General features: G+C 40.5%; 1 protein-coding gene across 2 annotated transcripts; it reads right to left on the bottom strand.

Moving 5' to 3' along the window:
- Positions 1 to 1,699: 1,699 nt before the first annotated feature.
- LOC310742409 (macrophage mannose receptor 1-like) lies at positions 1,700 to 16,992 on the bottom strand. Of its 2 annotated transcripts, none has more exons than XM_083571900.1 (8): positions 16,870 to 16,992; positions 15,771 to 15,899; positions 9,651 to 9,761; positions 7,656 to 7,754; positions 6,445 to 6,531; positions 5,261 to 5,412; positions 4,270 to 4,379; positions 1,700 to 2,050 (listed from the first exon to the last, which is right to left on the bottom strand). In XM_083571900.1, the coding sequence occupies exons 2-8, from the start codon at positions 15,868 to 15,870 to the stop codon at positions 1,909 to 1,911; spliced, it is 801 nt and encodes a 266-aa protein (XP_083428026.1). In that variant the 5' UTR covers positions 15,871 to 15,899; positions 16,870 to 16,992; the 3' UTR covers positions 1,700 to 1,908. The 2 variants fall into 2 exon arrangements, with proteins under 2 accessions (XP_083428026.1, XP_083428025.1); XM_083571899.1 differs by lacking the exon at positions 16,870 to 16,992 and adding an exon at positions 16,322 to 16,404.
- Positions 16,993 to 18,717: the final 1,725 nt, after the last annotated feature.

Here is an 18,717-nt window from a genome sequence, read left to right as displayed (position 1 = left end):
CCAGGCAGACTTACTCCTTCACATGGCCTTTTGGCTGTCTGCCAAACCTTAATTGACTCTGTGTGAGTAGCTGCATGTACACAGTTTCCCAACAGAGTGGTGGGGGCAATTATCCTCTTTTCCCAGCTTCCTCTATAGGGTTTAATTCCAAAACACCAAGCTCTTTCCCACCACAGTGTGTATTATTTTTAGCTTTCTCAGTACTTTGTCAAGGTCATCAGCAGTGGAAGCCTATTTTTCCAACCTAATCCCTCCACCTCTGCCACGTTGCTCACAAATATCTGTTTCTGACAATTATATGTACAAATCTTTGCATCCATTCATGTCAAAATAGTTATAAGATCCAACATAATAATATTGAATAGATTTCAGTTGCTAAGAACTTTCCTTTCCACAACCATAAGCGAAAAATTTAAGACAGTGGTGTTGAGGTTCCCTGAGAATCCATATAATAAATCAATGTTATTAAATTTATTTTAGACAATGTTCACAGTGAGTATTCTGGTCCTCTTCTTTTTCTCTTGATTTTTAGCCAGCAAATGCCTTTTTAGTAAAATAAATACATAATTGTAAATCCGTTAATTTGGACATCTTCAGAGTAGGTCCAAAAGTACTTTCCCAGAAGTAAAATAGTTTCCAGAGAGTTAATCTTATATTTCTTCCAGAAAACAATTATAATATTGTTTTGCAGGACCCCGAGACACCCCAATGCTCCTCTTGGGTTTTTTGGGGGAGGCGCATCGCCCTTGGGCTCTTCCCCTCACTCTATGGAGCCGAATCTGATGGAGCCATCAGATTCTCAGTCCGATTGCCATTTTGCAAGGAGCTGGAAACCCGCTGAATGAAAAATTTAGCCCTTGAGGGAACTCCCAACGGAATTGAATGTTGTGTTTTCTCAAAGCGTCTGCTACGAATATCACTTAAATCTCCTGAGATCAAGGATTTTCTTGATGAAGTTGAAGATTCAAGGGCAGCCCCACCCACATGAGTGCATTACAGTAATACAGCCTTCAGATTATTAACACATGGGCTACAGTGATCAGGTTACTGCTGTCCAGGAATGGTCTCAGTTGGTGAAGGAGACCAAATTGATTTATTGGCCCTCATCCAGTCCACCATTGTATTGAGACACTGGATAGCTCCATTTGCCAGAGCATAGTGCTGATAATGCCAAGTCTGCAAGTTCAAGCCCCATAAGGAACAGTTGCACATTCCTGCATTGCAGGGGTTGGACTAGATGATCCTCAGGGTCCCTTTCAACTCTATGATTCTACCACCTGGGACGAAAAATTAGTCTCCTGCAGCCTATGAACCCACAGATTGCCCTTATTTAGCTTGTAAGATAGTGACCATGGAGATCAGAAGGGACAATGGGGCATCGGACATACAAAGTAAGGAAACAAATATTGGTATGCATTGCAAATACAGTGGTACCTCAGCTTACATACATTTCAGGTTACAGACTCCGCTAACCCAGAAATAGTACCTCGGGTTAAGAACTTTGCTTTAGGATGAGAACAGAAATCGTGCTCCGGCGGCGCAGCACCAGCAGGAGGCCCCATTAGCTAAAGTGGTGCTTCAGGTTAAGAACAGTTTCAGGTTAAGAACAGACCTCCAGAACTAATTATGTTCTTAACCCAAGGTACCACTGTACTTAACCCGAGTTACCACTGTAAATGCATTAAACAAAGGGCTATGATTGGACGCTTCCATTCTTTATTTTTGTAGCCATCTACATCTGTGCTTGCAGAATAAGGAGTTTTCAAGGTGACTTTGAGGGCTGATGCCAGAGATGCCAAAATCTAGATGGCAGAGTGTGGATTGTGCATTAAAACAGTGGGGTGGGTGATCTCTTGTTTTTGTGTAGAGATTATGCGATCCAGTTTCATTCATCTTAAAGGTGTCTTCTTAGAGCCAAACATCATTAGGCACCTTCTTACAAATATACCGTATGTGCTTCCCACAGTGTGATGCTAGCCAGCAATTGCTTCCACAGTCATAGGTCAATGCCCCACAGTTCCCTGGTCTTGGCTCCCCGGCATTCCAGTACCTAAAAAGAAAAGAAACAGCAGCACTGATCAATCAAGATTGGATGTTTACCTCCTCACTCGCTCCCTGTGCCTTCTACCATTAAAAAGATGTTCAGCTTTTTCTCTCTTAACATCCATCCATAATTGTGGTGGATTTTTCTCCCCATATTTTAGAATTCTAACCTCAGATCTGCTCTGTACCGTTGTGGGTGTTGGAGAGAGAACTTTGGAAGAGAGATCCATACTCTCTTGTAGGAGAGATAGCACAGTAGTGATTGTTGTGGGCATATAAAAAATTTTCACATCCATCACCCACCCGATGCATGAGGATAGCAATGACACTATACAGAAACAAAAATAGCTATGTCCTCAAATGAAATACAAAATATAATCTATAACCACAAATGTATAACCACATATGGATCTTATTGAAATGACACATCTCTCAAATATATATCTTATCTAAATCTTACATGACGGTTCGAACTTTACTCTAATCAATTATCCGTAGTTGATAAAGGTATCATCCTAGCCCCACACTTATTGTCACTTTTGCTAAGGCTTTGCATTCTCCAGTGTCCATTGTATATTGAATCAAGTCCCACTACACAGCACGAAGATTCTGTGGTAAGTGTAAATCTGTAACTCCTTTATTTTTAGCTCTCCAGGAATCTATTAAATTGATGTTAATAATAATGGTGTAATAGGTGTTTTTTTTACTCCCATGAGATGTTTGGGTTGGATCTGCCCTTTGATCAAGTCTAAAATCACATACAACAGTGGTTCCCAATTGGTGGTCCACAGACCACCCACCCAGGGGCTCCATGGCACCATCCACATAAGAAAAACTGCCACAGAGATATCAAAATGTTCAAAGGTAGGGTGGCCCATGGTTTGGCTTTTGAAAAACAAGGAGTCTGCAGTACTTAGCTACCATTTCCCCCCGAAAGTAAGATATCCCCCCAAAATAAGAACTACTTCCAGTTTTGCCTCTTGCTGTTATATAAGGCCTCCCCCGAACATAAGGCCTCCCCAGAATATAAGGCCCCCAAAGCTACTGTAAGGCGTTTGACTCCTCTGGACTGTAGTGGCGGGTGCAGCTGTGCAGCTCACTGATTGGCCGCAGTGCAGCCGGAGCTGTTTAGGCAGTGCGAGGTCTCTTTAAGTCAGAGAGCCTGCGCCGGCGCCCGGACAAGCTGCCGCCCGCTGCTCGCTCTGCCCTGACGGAGTCTGGCTGACTCACAATTAGACAATAAATGTGTACTGTATTATTCTTCATGGAAAAATAAGACATCCCCTGAAAATAAGACCTAGGGCATCTTTGGGATCAAAAATTAATATAAGACACTGTCTTATTTTCGGGAAAACAGGGTAACTGGGAACCACTGGCGTACAGGGTTTAAGTACCCAGCTAGTATTATACAACCACACTGCCCATTTGTAAAGTTTACTCAATACCTATGCCCAAAAGGATAAGTGGTTGGTATTGGGTGCAACAATGGAGATGAATGGAATTGGATTTTGATCCAGGAGACCCTGCACAAATAGAAAGTGACCCTCTGTTAATCTATTCTTGGTAATAAATGCCAGACCAGCTCGCTGTTCTACTACCAAGCTGTGGATGAGTGAGATCTTACTCTGATCTTGTACATCCATCAACACGGTTGAAAAGTGTTGTTAGATACTTAAAGGGAACCATGAACTGTCTTAAACTGCCAGCCGACAGGAGGTTGGACTAGATGACCCTTGGGGTGTCATTCAACTCTAAATTTCTATGTGTCTGTGATTCTATCCAAGAGAGTGACATGAACTACCCTCTCTCATACACATGCCTCATCTGCTATTATTTTAAGTTAGAGATTGCTGGTTATTCAGATTGTTTAGCAGATTACTGTAATTTCCTAAAGACAGTGTTGCTCAGCTTTAGGTTCCTGCAACTCCTTTTGAAGCTGAGCTAATCAGAACAAACCATTTAAAAGAATGCCTTCACCCTCTTCTGAATCACCGCATTCACTAGGTTAGAGAAGCAGGAAGAGTAGCCTTTCTGTCTCTGCAGCCTAGTGAGAAGCAGCAGCCGTTCATCTGGGCAATGATGTGGAGGAGTACATATGTAGGTCTTTGGTAGTAGAGAAAAGTGCATGGCAAAATATATTTGGAGAGGGAAAGAATTAATTATGTAAACTGAATCCGCAACTTTTTGGACATCATACCATTAACAAATGTTTCTTCAAAAACTTACGTGATTGAAGCTACTATCCCTGACAGCCATGTCCATGTCACTCCCTTGTCTTTAAAGAGTCCAATCCAAAACCACCGTTTACGGTCTTTTACTTGCTTATTCACAAATTGCTAGAATGAGGTGGGGTGGAGAGAAGGAACAAACAGAACATCTTTCTAGACATTGTATTTTCTCTTGGAGACTATAGTCCTTTACAGACATTCAACAGGAATAAAACAAACACATTTCAAAAGGAGTAGATGTCATCATTGAAGGCCCAATTCACATATTTTGGGGAAGCAGTGATCAAAAATATACAATGTATTCCAAGTATGGTTGCAGTATCAATGCATTACAATTTTGGCAGTTTTATTTTTGATCCATTTCCTAATGATCCCTTCAATGGAATTTGTGATCTGATATGGATGACATCTAGCAGGACAGTGACCTATGTGGCAAATACTCCAATTTCTGCATCCATGTTTGTTGGTTGGTTCCAAAGACACTGGAATCAGTCTGGTTGTGGTATGCTGATGATGATGGGGTCTCATACATGTCTATGCCCTGTAGCACCCCAGTAGCCCCTCTGCCAGGGCTAAGGCTCTGGGAGGGGTTTATACCTTGTAAGGTCCTCTAGAGTCATCTCCATGATACTCTCATGCCAGAGGGTGGTGAGGGAAGCCTTCTTTCTGAGCACTCAGTACATCTCAAATAGCAGAGTAAGACTCTACAGGCAATCAAGGGGATAGATGCCCCTCAAGTATCTACTCCTCCTCCTTCAAGGCCTCCTTTCTGACTGCCAACTTCAGTTTATTAGAGTTCAGCAGCTCCAAGAAACCTTAGTTAGTCCCAGATGGTAGCAGCTGCTCCCTGTCCCACCCAGCCCATGGCTTGACTGATGGAGTTGCTGTCTTGGTTGCATACCAAGAACTTCTTAACTGATTAGTGATAGTAGGATCCCTTTGGCTCAAGAAGATCCCCTACCTTTCCTATACTCAGCTTTGATGCTCACCTGTTCTTCCCATGTTTCGAAAGAAATGAGCTTGCCACCTTCCCTCTCACACCTTTTTTGGGAATCCACCCATGAGTGTTGCTCATGAGAAAAGAAATAGAATGTCCTTGCATATATAACCCAACCATCATTCAAGTTTCCAATAAGGTGGTCTTTGAGTCAAGCCAGATATAGAGGAAGAATAGAAAAAGAAAACAAGATAGGCAATTTAATGGGATAATCTCAAAGGGTGTCCAGAGCAGAGTCTGTTTCCATTGTGTTGGGTGTGTTTTAGTTGGTAAGGTTCAAGAATGCGGACAAGGAGCTTGGATTGGTCAGGACATCTGGAACTATGGGGATGGCCCTGCCTGGATTCCCGCCACTCTTACCAGGGTGACTGGGCCAGGCTCCTGCAAGGCTGGATGTTGACTTGATGTTCAGGTCCACTACCGGCCTGTGGACCAAATGCACTGCAACCTAGCTGATGCCCCAACTCCAGCCACTGCTACCACACCAGAGCACAGGGACAAGGTGAACGATCAGCCTGGCTCACAGGATGATGCACCTGATGAGAACCCTGTTTTGATTCGAGACATGATATCCAATCACAGGACATTTGAGGATCTGGGCTATTGCCATTGGCCCTTTAACTTTAAGTTATGATTCACAGCTTGGGAGTTTAGAAAGCCAATCACATTGGGAGTGGCAGTGGCCCAGGACTTCAGAAATGCATAAAGCAGTTGCTTTGCCCCCGTTGTCCAGTTCCATTAGTTTAATAAAGGTTCTTGTTGTCAATGGACCTTGCCTCGTGTGAACCCACCTAAAATTCATTAGCTATATAAGAAGTGGTTCCAATGAAGGAGAACCCACTTTAGAAACCTGTGCAGATTAATGGAGGACCCTATCCTGACCTAGCTTTGGGGTCTGGGTACAGGTCTTTTAGGTGACCTGTTTTGATTGTCTCTGTTATAGCAAAGAATGGCAAAGTCTTTTCTTTCCTAACCATAGAGGCTAAATCAATTAAACAGTTCAGGAGAGCTGAACTGAATATCTCTGATGTTTCCCTACAGTGGCTGGGTGCAAAGGAGGGCACCAGTCTGCTCTGGCTCTAAGAGTTTTCGGCTAGAGGAGGGGCTTTCAGCTGGTGTAGACTAAGGGGAGGTTCCCAATGCACTACAAGTCTTCAGCATCATAGGGTATCTTACCAATTTCTTTTTGCAGTTCATCATTTCTGTTGGCAAAATACCGCATTTCCTCTGATATGTTTTGAGCTACAGCGAGTATTTGGAAGTCTAAAAGATTTGAAATTGTTCAAGGCAAAAGAGTATCTGAAATAACAATCTGCAAATATTAAGAAACCATTTTCAAGCATTTTAAAACACTCTAGCCTGAAACAAGAAGCAGAGCTGCAGGATCGGGTTCTTATGAATATGAGGGCAGACTTGATTCTCTGTGGCTGAGATCACCAATGAAAGGCCTCAGAAGACCCCTGCAACTGGATCAGACCAAAGACCCATGCAATCCATGAAGCCAGTGTGGTGCAGTGGTTAAGAGTGGTAGACTCGTAATCTGGGGAATTGGGTTCACATCTCTGCTCCTCCACATGCAGCTGCTGGGTGACCTTGGGCTAGTCACACTTCTTTGAAGTCTCTCAGCCCCACTCATCTCACAGAGTGTTTGTTGTGGGGGAGGAAGGGAAAGGAGAATGTTAGCTGCTTTGAGACTCCTTCAGGTAGTGATAAAGCGTGATATCAAATCCAAACTCTTCTTCTATCCTATTCTCATATTAAAACTGGCTCGTGAAGTATCTCTAATGTTCCCTTCCTATGTCCTCCTTTTCTGCTGGGAATCACAGGGTCAAAAACCAATTCCCACCTCGAGTCCCACAGTAAAGCCGAATACACAAAGAATACTTTGTAGTTTTCAATTATGCTTCATGAGATCTAAGAAAACAGAGGCGCCGAAACTCTTTTTCTGATGAATATTGTGTTGCATTCCACATAATTCTAAGGAGGACATTATGTCAGTACAGGAATTTCTCCTTGTGCAATGCAATCTTCCGCCCCTTTCCCTCCAATCTGTTCCCCACCCTGCAGAGCAGTTTTGGTGATGGCATGCAGGGAGAGGGGGGGGCAAAGTTCCCTTGTGCTAATGCTAAAATCTTGCAGCAGCACAAACATTGTGAATTACAGTTTGATGGGGAAGAACAGCATTTCTAGTGGGGGGATGTGAGAATCACAACCATCTGCTTTTCTTCCTGCTGAGCAGTGAAAAAGTGATAAACTCCATTGGGTGATGAGTTTCATTGAATAAATGTATTGCTCACACAATATGAATCCCAAACTACAGAAATTGAAGCCTGTTTAAATTAAATAGGGTCTAGCAAAAGTGAGGATGTGCATAAAAAAATGCTTACCATCCTTGTCTTCATGGATTGAATCAAGCCCAACAACAAAGGTCCGAATCATATCCATTGCCATTTGAAACTCGTCTCTTTTTTTTACTTCTTTTTGATCTGAGGAGGAGGTAGGTAGAAAAGAAATGATTAAAATGTCTGACTGTCTGGGGGAGGGGACACTTGGTTTCAAACTGCTTTTAATATTGGATTTAAATTGCTGACTTGTAATGCAAATAAACATCAAATCAACAAAAACATGAATATGACTTCTATTAATATTTTCTTCTCCCAGCCCTTGATTGTGGCTCCCCTGATGGTTGTGGGTTGTGATACATAAGTACAACATTCCTTGTTTTCCTAGAATGGACATGCAGGGGGATTTTTGGTCCAGCCAGTTGGAACTTCCTTTTTCCTCCTGGACTGGGACATACTTCCTTTTGTATGTGACTAGAGGTGGACATGACCGTACCTGTTCAAGGTAACAAAAGCAAAGGGCACGCAGCACCCTCTCTCTTTTCCATCTTCCTTATGTTGTGTGAACTTCAGTAACTGCCAGTCTGCAGTCACTGGGATTAATCCCCCATATGGGGTAGATCCAGATGTATGTACTTTTTAACTACTTTTGTTTTCAGGGATCCATCTGTGAACTGAATGTGTGAGTAAACCACTTTTATATCCTTTACACAAAATTGTGGTATGTTTATTCTTTTAAGAGGGATATAAGGGGACTTACCAGGAACCTAATATTAAGAAGCTTAAACAAGCCCACAACCAGTTATCTGGTGTGTGTTTAAAAGGGGAATGTAAAACTCTGCTAAGTTATAGAACATGATAGCTCAAGTTAGGAAGGATATTAATAAACAATATATTCTGTCCTGCCTCCCTGAACATTCCTACAGTGGTCTGAAGTCCTGTTTACATTTGGCCTGTTGCTTCTATCATTAAATGGTTGGCCTTCCTTAGAGAGCTTTAAATTTTTGGGTGTCTAGATCATGGGTAGGCAAACTGAGGCCCAGGGGCTGGATCCGGCCCAATTGCCTTCTAAATCTGGCCTGCAGACAGTCCGGGAATCAGCATGTTTTTACATGAGTAGAATGTGTCCTTTTATTTAAAATGCATCTCTGGGTTATTTGTGGGGCATAGGAATTCGTTCATCCCCCCCCCCCCAAAATATAGTCCAGCCCCCCCCCACAAGGTCTGAGGGACAGTGGACCGGTCCCCTGCTGAAAAAGTTTGCTGACTCCATTCTAGATGCACATTTCCTCTTTGTCCTACGGACGTGCATTTGCCAGGCTGCCTCATACTCTGCCATAGGCTTAAAATATGCAAACTCTTGGATCATTTGATTCCCTCCCCCCAAGATTTGCTTACTTTGGAGTGCCCTTTAAAAATGAATTAGCTAAGCAAGTAGGTCATGTGTTCATCTATCTAGTGCTATTTTTCTAGAAAAACAGGCACAGGAACTCAGCACGAATGCCTCCCTTTTTCTCTTAAAATGGCAACAGCACCCACCTGAGAGGGCCTGGAACTGAGTCCTGATGAATTCCGGCTGAAAAAGGCCCTGCATATATCTAGATATTTAGGTAAGCTCTGGACTCACCCACTTTGGCCATGCCTTATCTTCTGCAGCCTGTTTTCCCCAAGCACTTTCCTTCAAGGGACTGGAGCCCTAGCAGAGGGCAGGGTGGCGAGGATCAGGAATGGGGGCTCTCCCACAGCAAATGAGGATTAGTTGGAAAAGAATTGCAAGCTGGGAAAGGGAATTGCCCAGGGTGTCCCAGGGACTTGTGTTATCCTGTGCTTCTGTTCCAAGTGCTGGAACTCACTTATTCAGGGAGAACAAAACAGTGTCGTTGCTCTCACTGGGTGACAGCTGTAACTCAACCCCTGAAATCAAGGAGGGGTGAAATGGGTAAATGGAAGGTGGATCCTGCCATCTCTTTTTGGAAATGCTATTGGAATGGAAGCAAAGCCCGCGACAGTAGTATCAATGTACGCCAATTGTGTACTTACATAGGAGGAAAATCAGCAGTGTCAACACAGTAAGGGCGATAATCACAAATACGATAATGTATTCAGCCATGGGAGAATTCTTGAGGGTTACAAAGTCCTGAAAAACAGATGCTTGAAGACAGAAAATTCTGCTTTAGCCATCGGTAGCCAACATATCATTGCTACCCCAGAAAAAATGATTTTCATACACTGTGGTAGCCATTAGCCAGAGATATTCAGTGGTTCAGGGGGTGGATCCTTGGGAAGGTAAGGAGATGGAGGAAGCAAGGCGAGATGCCTTGCTGCTTGAGGAAACTTCTCTTTTTCTTTTTTAAAAAAGTTTTAATCTATACTTTTCAAGTATATAGATTTCGTTAGTTTTACAATCATTTTAACATTTCAAAGTTTGACTTCCCCCTCTTTCTGTGGTTCCTTAAAATTATTTTTTAATATATTCTGCATATCCCAATTCATTTAACTTACTCATTTAATTATCTACTTTAAATATATACTCTTATGAAACTGCACATTATTATTATAAACCTCGTAATGTTTTTATCTGTTTTCAACTTATATGTAAATATTCAATAAACCATTTCCATTCTTATCCTTCCTGTAAGTTTCAACATTTCTGCATATTCCATAAGTTTTTGTAGCTGTTTTCCCTTTGCTGGGACTTCTGCTTCTTACCACTTTGGGGCAAGTAGCATTCTTCCTGTTGTAGTAGCATACATAAATAAATTTCCATACAATTTAGGTAGCTCTGTCCCTATAATTCCCAAAAGAAAAGCTTCTGGTGAAGCATTGCCACCCCACCCCAGTCACCATTCTCCCCCTCCCCCTTTTACCCCCTTTTCTTCCTAATGCAACACTAATGTCTCAATAAATGAAACTGATCTGTAGAAAATGTAACTTGAAAAATAAGAAATCTTTAGTAAAAATATAAAAAGAAAGAAAGAAAGAAAGAAAGAAAGAAAGAAAGAAAGAAAGAAAGAAAGAAAGAAAGAAAAGTTTCTGGGGTGTTTTTTTTACAAAAGTTATTTTGAACATCCATTTCAATTTATTGTATATCATTTCCCAGTAAGCGTTAACCTTGTTGGATACCAACAATATATCATTCCTTTAATATCTTGATTGCATATTATTCTTTGTGCTAATACTTCTAAAACTATTATAAACAACAAAGGTGACAATGGACAGCCTTGTCTTGTTCCTTTAGTTATTTTACAGTTCTCAGTCAGGACACTATTTACCATCAACTTAGCTGACTGGTTGGTATATACGCCTTAACTCCTTTTATAAAATTGTCTCCACAACCCATATACTCTAAAACTTTAAACATAAAATCCCAGGAGACATTATCAAATGCTTTCTCGGCGTCTAGAAACATTAAAACCACTTGTTTTTCATTTCTCACTTGTAAATATTCTAATATACCAATTACATTTCTAATATTATCTTTCATTTGTCTTTTTGTCAAAAAATCAGCCTGGTCATAATAATTACCTTTTTAAATACCAGTTTCAATCTATTTGCTAATACATTTGGAAAAGTTTATAATCATTCAACAGAGATATAGGTCAATAATTTTTTAGTTGCTCAGGGTCTCTATCTTGTTAAGAAATCAGAGTTATATAAGCATTCTTCCACAATTCTGGCAGTTCACCTGTCTTTAAAATCATATTCATAGTCATTTAATTGTTATATTATATAATCCTGCATCTACTTATAGTATATTGCTGACAGACCATCAGTTCCTGGTGCTTTCAAAGGTTTTGCCTGTAAAATTACTTGCTGTACTTCCATCATTGTCACCAGTGCATTCAAAATTGTCATTTCATCTATTGGTATTTTAGGGATTATACTATCTTCCGGATATTTTTGCATTTTCCACAATATAGTTTGGTATAAAAACTCATTAATTGATCTATTTCTTTAGGATTTTCCACAACTCTACCTCCTATGTTAATTTGATTTATACAGGCTTATTCTTGCCTTTTTGTTTATTTGCCATGTTAATAATTTCCCTGGTTTATTAGACTGCTCAATTGTTTTTGTTTTAAATATTTAATTTTCCACTCTATTTCTTGATTTATTATAATTGAAAACTGTGTTTGCAGTATCTTAATATCCTGCTTCACCCTTTCTTTTCTAGGGGAATTTATTGATTCATTTTCTTTCCTATTTATTTCTTGTAAAATTTGTTGCATGGGATGCATCCCTGCTTTACTTGCATCCCATACCACTTTCAAATTTGTCTCCTGATTTAGATTGATTTCAAAACAATCTCTTAATGTTCCCCCCTTTTCTAATATCTCTTGATTATTTAATAAATTCTTATTTAGTCTCAATGGCAATTTTGCTCTGTTCTTAATTCTATAATAATAGAGTTGTGATCTGATAATGTCCTGGGTAAAATTTCTACCTTCTTTACCTTAGTGTAACAAATCTCTATTGGTCCATACAGAGTCCGTACGACTCACTGAATTATTCTCAGACAAGTAAAATGTAAATTGTCTGTCCAGTGGGTGTTTCTCTCTCCACATATCAATTAGACTTAAGTTTTCTGTCACCTGAAAAAGGCCTTAGGTAGCTTCCCTTCTTTTGTATCGCTTCTTCTTACGGTCCTGTCTCATTCCAGGGAAGCTACACCATTCATATCTACCATCAAAATTATCTTTTAATTCATACATTCAAATAAGATTTCCTCATCTCTTATAAAAGTCAGCTTTTTTCTCATTTGGTGCATCTATCTCTATTAACATTCTTATTCTCTCTCCTTGTGATGTTATCTGGCTTATCAGTATTCTTCCTTACTCATCTTTAAATAATTGTTTTGGATCTAATTCTGGTTTTATATGCATTACTATGCCTCTTTTCTTTGTATGGTCAGAGGCCACAAAGTCCTTTCCTAACCTTTTATTGATCAGAATTATTCTGTGTTTCATCACAATATGCGTTTCCTGAAAGCAAATCACATCCAAATTTATTTATTTTTACCACATGTTCAATACCATGCCTTTTTGTTTTATTATTGCATCCATTTACATTCCACATTAGGATTATCAATGCCCTTTTGTCCCTTATTTATTTATTTCTCTTCTCCCCCTCTGTTGATTCTTCTTCATGTTGTGGCTCCAAACCAAATGCTCTTTCTCCTGCTAATTCTTTTCCATATTTTCTCCAGAATTTATCTCTTTCTGTGGGATCTCTACATCTCTGCTTTCTCCCTTTAAATGTAAAGGAAACTCCCACAGGGTATTCCCAAGGAAAAGTGATTTTGTTGTATGATGGTGCATCCGTCAATTATTTGTAATTTGCTCTTTTCATAAGCAGTCTCATCGGGATTTCTTTCAAAATTATTATTCTTTCATCATCAATCTGAAAGTTTTTCTGATGGTGCCTCTGTACTACTCTGTCTTTAAATCTCTTTGAATAAAAAAACACCAATCACCTGACAGATTTTTTTACTTTAGCATATCTTGATTTTACATGAAAAAAATTATCCACTGCCACTTTAACAGTTTCTTCATCCATTTCAATCAAATTCACAAGTTCTTTCATTATTTTTTCACTTAATTCCACTGCCGTATCTTCTGGCAAATCTCAAACTAAGAATCAAATCTTTTAGATGTACTTACAAAACTGTGATCTCATCCAGAGTCTGTTCATAAAGCAATTTGATTGCTTCAGCACCCCCCCCTCATTCTTTCTTGCTCCTCTTTGTTTCTCTTACCTCCCCTTGTACTTTCTTAGATGATTCCTCCAAGCTGGATGTATTCAGCTTTAAATCCTGTACTGTTTTCTCTAATTCTGAAGTTTTATGTGACAGTTCTGTAATTTCTGCTGATAGGTTTTGAAATGCATGCACATTAAAATCAGCCTTCTGTCCTAGTCTCTGTATACCCTCCCCCATCTCTTTTCTCATTTCTAATGAAATTCTTGTCAAATCAGACTTTGTGTCCCCTTCTACAATTAAACCTTTTCTCTGACTTGGTGTTGTGATGGGCCTGGAGGTGGTTTCTTGCCGACGTTAGCATAGCCATAGTATAATGTCACTATATGGTATCTTTCCTTTATTATAGGGAAATACTTAAAAAGGAAATAAAAAAGACCCTGCAATTATTTTTTCGGCCACACTGTGTCATTATATCACTATATTTCCACCCTTTGTCCCCAGTTAGTATCTAACCCCATCAGATCCCAATAATAAATTGTAAAAAGGTGCAGAGCGAAAAAAAATAAAAATTAATTCTTAGGTTATGTATTACAAAAAAAAGAGCAAGATAAAAAAAATCAGCAATCTACAAAGTAATTCAGATTAAATTCAGTCTCAAAGTGTCCCTCTCCTTTAGGTTATCAAAAGGAGGCAAAGGAAATAAAAATATATACAAAATATGCATTTTTAAAAGAAAAAAAGGGAAAAGAAATGAAAACACAAAGTCCCACTTTCCTTTCTTCCCCTCCACAACATTTAAAGATCTTTGTGATTTGACCCGCTTGCTGGAAGATATTTATTAAGTCACAAAAATTCTGCATCCAGAGCTTTAGACAAATCACAAGTCAAGCATAATTCTTCGGCTGCAATGCTTGTAAAAATAATCACTAGCCTGTACTTCTTATTCTCATTCTTAATTCAGTCCCTGCATATTTTTTACATGCAGATCAACAACCGCATCCAGGGAGGGACCTCTTCTTTGCCACCTTAGTGTGTTTTATGGACACTACCTTAAATTCTTTTTCTTGCCTTGTCGAATTGGTCTGAATTCCTTTGTTTGGAAATGTCGCTGCTTCAATGGAGGCACAAGAGGCAGCTTGCTGTGGGTCTTCGATTGTGCCATGTGTTTGAGCTCAATCTGGGATCTTTCTCAGCTCCCTGTGGAGCTTTGGGAGAATCTAGAGAGCATATTTTGACACCACTGGACCCTTCAGAAACTGAACTTTTTGTTCAGGCTTTTTTTGAGAAGGTGCTTTGCCAGAGCCCCATTCTTTGATCCTCACAGAAATCAGGCTGCTCAGAGCAAGCAGTCTCTGTCATCCACCATCATCTGTATCCAACAGGAAGTTCTGGAGGAAACTTTTCTGATAACTAGCAAATAAAAATGCTAGCAGAATTAAAGTAAATTCAGCAGCATATAATTAAGTTGGGAGAAAGTGAGAAAGAAGTACACGGAGTAAGTTATACTTAAATGGAGTAACTTATGTGGAGTAATTAGAATTTGCAGTAGCAGGAGGATAATAATTAGAAGGAACCATGGAAGGGGAGAAAGGGTGTTTATGAATAAATGTATTTGGCTGTTTTCTTTTTGTAAATGTGGAAATTTGTAAAAGTGTGGCATTGGACAGGAAGGAGCAGGCAGAGCAAAGAAAGCGATATTCGCCCTCGCTTGTTCCAGCCCCATCCGGCTCCCAGGATACCAGGCAGAGGCTGGGAGGAGTGAAGGCAAAGATCACCCTCACTACTCCCAGGCCCCTCTCGACTCCTGGGATGGAGTTTGGGAGAAGAGAAGGTGAAGATCCCCCCACTTGTCCCAACGCCCTCCTGGCTCCTTGTCTCCCAGGCAAGGGTGGGGGCACACATAGGGTGCCCAGTGATGGTTAGGGATGTTAGCCCCTCAATATTGCAGGGCCTGAGATCCTTGCCTCAACATATTTACATGGCTGAAGCCCCATGCACCTCCTATACCCAACGCCCTGGACAAGATACTCCCTCTGTACACATAATTCCACATACAGAAGCTTTACTGGGCTGGCCATGGGCTCTGTTTTGATGCTGCTGATGGGGCAGCAGGCTAACTGAGGAGGTGCAGTGTGGCTTGTGTGATCTACACATCTCTACTCACCCCAGCACCTGCTACCTGAGTCAACTGCCTTATTCTGCCTAATGGTAGAGCCATTCCGGACTGCATACAGTAAAGGAACACAACAGCCAGCAGCCAAGAGTGGGCTGAATCCTGGGGTTTCTATGGGGCTTAGTGGATCTCTGGCACCCAAGTGGCTGCGGAGGCTTCTCTCCACACTCTTCCCTGGCACAACATGTCTGGTTCCACTTTCTACCTGTCTCCCCACCAACTTCCCTTTCCCATGCATTCCTCTACTTTAAGAGAAACCTCATCCCATATGACTGTGCTGTATACAGACCACCAGTTCCTGGTCGTTCTGCTCCTCCTGGAGCTGCAGGCTTTGCGGGCGCTGCAGACTTTGCGGGCGCTGCAGGCTTGGCGGGCGCTGGCTTCCCCATCCTCTCAGTCTTGTCTGTGAAACAACAAGCTAGAATGAGACAACAACAAATGGAGAATAAGGCTATGAGCACATTAGGTATAGAGCAGCAACTCTCAGTATTAGACAAACCAACATAAAGATGTTGTTGAGTCCAATATAACTGAAACGTCTTTCTTTTTCTTATTCTGGCTAAATCTCAGTTTTAAACCAAAAGAGATGTTCCATATGGATTCCAAGGCATTTTAAAAAATTGTTTTAGATAATATAGCACATTCTCATTTTGCATCCTATCCCTCTCCCTTAACTCCTGGACATCTAGCTTACAGGACTCCAGTAAGATGTTCCCCATTTAATAGATAGTGTGGGACCTATGAGGTCTTCAGATGTTCCTGGGTGTCAACTCCCTCCATCACAGGGCCACATCTTCCCCACCTTTAATGGAAGGTATATTCATTTAATTATATAACTACCTCCTGATCATCAGAAAAGATGGAGTACTAGATCCGGTCTCAGTTGGAGAAATCCAATTGACTTTGGAGACCATGTGTTGGTCCTGGAAAAGAAGTAGGGGGAAGCTCTTTTCCAGGCTCTCCAAGTGTGCCTTTTTTTTTTCTTTTTGCAAAGTCCCAGCCTAACATCTGATGCCGTGGCTTAAAGAAAGAAGAGGACTGTTGTCTAATCCCGTTTCAAAGCAATCTGAACTAGCAGCCCTTGATATGCTAGTAAATGGGTTTTTCCAAAGAATCGTATTTTCTGGATCATGATCTGGATGAGGATTTACAACCTGGAACCATGAATCAGAGCAGGGCACCTGTACACAGCCCTAGAATATACCACCACTCACTTTCATTGGGTGACCTGAATTCTAGTATTTAAAAGAGAAAAACCATCTGTAGTTTATAAGAGCTCCCTATCATTTTCCCTCTTGGTGACCTTTCAGTCCTGGAATGAGTCCCTGCAAATATCATAGCTTGTAAGGAAAGTGTTACACCCATCAGACCTCTTTCTGTTTGGATACCTTGGTGTTGCCATGGAACAATCTTTTCTCTAATTTCTTCTTAAGGTTGTTTCATCCTCCCACTGGCTAAGAACCACCTCCCTTGTGATGTCAGGCATTCCAAAACTCCTCCCATTTAGGCTATACCATTTCCTGATTGGCTGCTCATCATATCCAATCAGCATGCCACATAAAGCATAAGCCCAGGAAAATGTTTATTTCAGATCTGTTATACTATATTTAAATATTTTCAAAAGTTACTGCAATTTTATTTTTGAACGATTACAAACATATATTTTATTCAGTCTCCAAGAGCTGCAGTTTTGCATGCACAGCTTTTCTCAGAGATTTGGGCTGTTTCTGTCCTTTGGTATATCAGCTCAAGGTTTTTAATTTCTGCAGTGAGAATCTTAGTCTTCTATTCATGCATTTGTCACACCTATGCAGTGCCCTCTTCATTGCATCCCACAATATAAGGGTGCCTATGTCTGGCAAGTCATTTTTCTTTAAAGTAAAGGTTCAAAAGATTTCATTAACCATTCTTTAGAGACTGCATCAGTGAGATGACCAGTGTTAAAGTACCAGTTCCAGGTCCTGGGGGGGGAGTGTGTGAAAATTTATGTTATGGAGACTGGTGAATGATCAGAGACCATTATAGACCCAATTTCTGCACCCACCACCTGCCCTTTGGTATTAATATTAGGTCTATACGGCCTCGATCCTGTATACCTGAAGGAGCATCTCCACCCCCATCGTTCAGCCCGGACACTGAGATCCAGCGCCGAGGGCCTTCTGGCGGTTCCCTCATTGCGACAAGTGAGGTTACAGGGAACCAGACAGAGGGCCTTCTCGGTAGTGGCGCCCTCCCTGTGGAACGCCCTCCCATCAGATGTCAAAGAGATAAACAACTACCTGACATTCAAAAGACATCTTAAGGCAGCCCTGTTCAGGGAAGTTTTTAATATGTAACGCTGTATTGTTTTTAACACTTGATTGGGAGCCGCCCAGAGTGGCTGGGGAAACTCAGCCAGATGGGTGGGGTATAAATAAATTACTATTATTATTATTATTATTATTATTATTATTATTATGTCTATGCATTACATTGATTTACGGAAGAAACATGAGAATTCCGTGCCTTCTGGATGCCTACCAAGTGTCCACCAGGTTCCATTCAGTTAATATTTCTGCCAAGTGTGGGTTGAAGATTTTGTTCACAGATTGGTGCCCACTTTGGTCCATTGTTTCATCGCTGCTGCAATTGAATCTCTCCTTTAAAATGGTCTAATTCTGTTAGCGTCTTCCAGAGAAAGTCCTGTGCTGAACCTTGTCATGTTAACTTTGCCATCTCAGTGAATTCCAATAATTTTATTACCCATTCCTCCACAGTAAGTAGGGTTCTATATTTTAATCTTTCTGCATGCAACAATCTCGCTGCTGTAACCATATATTGGAATAATCTTCCAAAATCCTTTCCCAATTGGATATCCAGTAGCCCTAAAAGAATAGGTTCTGGGTTCAATAGGATATTAACCTTTAAAATCTGCTGTGTCAATGTATGTAATTGTATGCAATTTTTTTTGGCCTTTTTACATGTCCGACAAGCATAATAAAATGTCCTTTCATGTTCTTTGCACTTCCAGCAAACATTTGTTTTTTTATATAAGATATTTATTGAAGTTTTACAAAAAGAAAAGTTTACAAAAATAAAACAAAAAGTCGTGTAATTAAAAAAAGGATACAAAAAGATACATAAAAAAGGAAAAAAGGAAAGTAAAAATATAAAATTCAGAAGACTAATAGATACAAAAAAATTAAAGACAAATCCGTTTTTGTAACTTTAAATTCATTTAACTTGTTTCCTTGACT

The sequence above is a fragment of the Podarcis filfolensis genome (assembly GCF_964270895.1).
Source record: "Podarcis filfolensis genome assembly, chromosome: 9".
In the NCBI taxonomy this organism is placed as follows: Eukaryota; Metazoa; Chordata; class Lepidosauria; order Squamata; family Lacertidae; genus Podarcis; species Podarcis filfolensis.
This window is presented reverse-complemented; position numbering and strand designations above follow the sequence as displayed.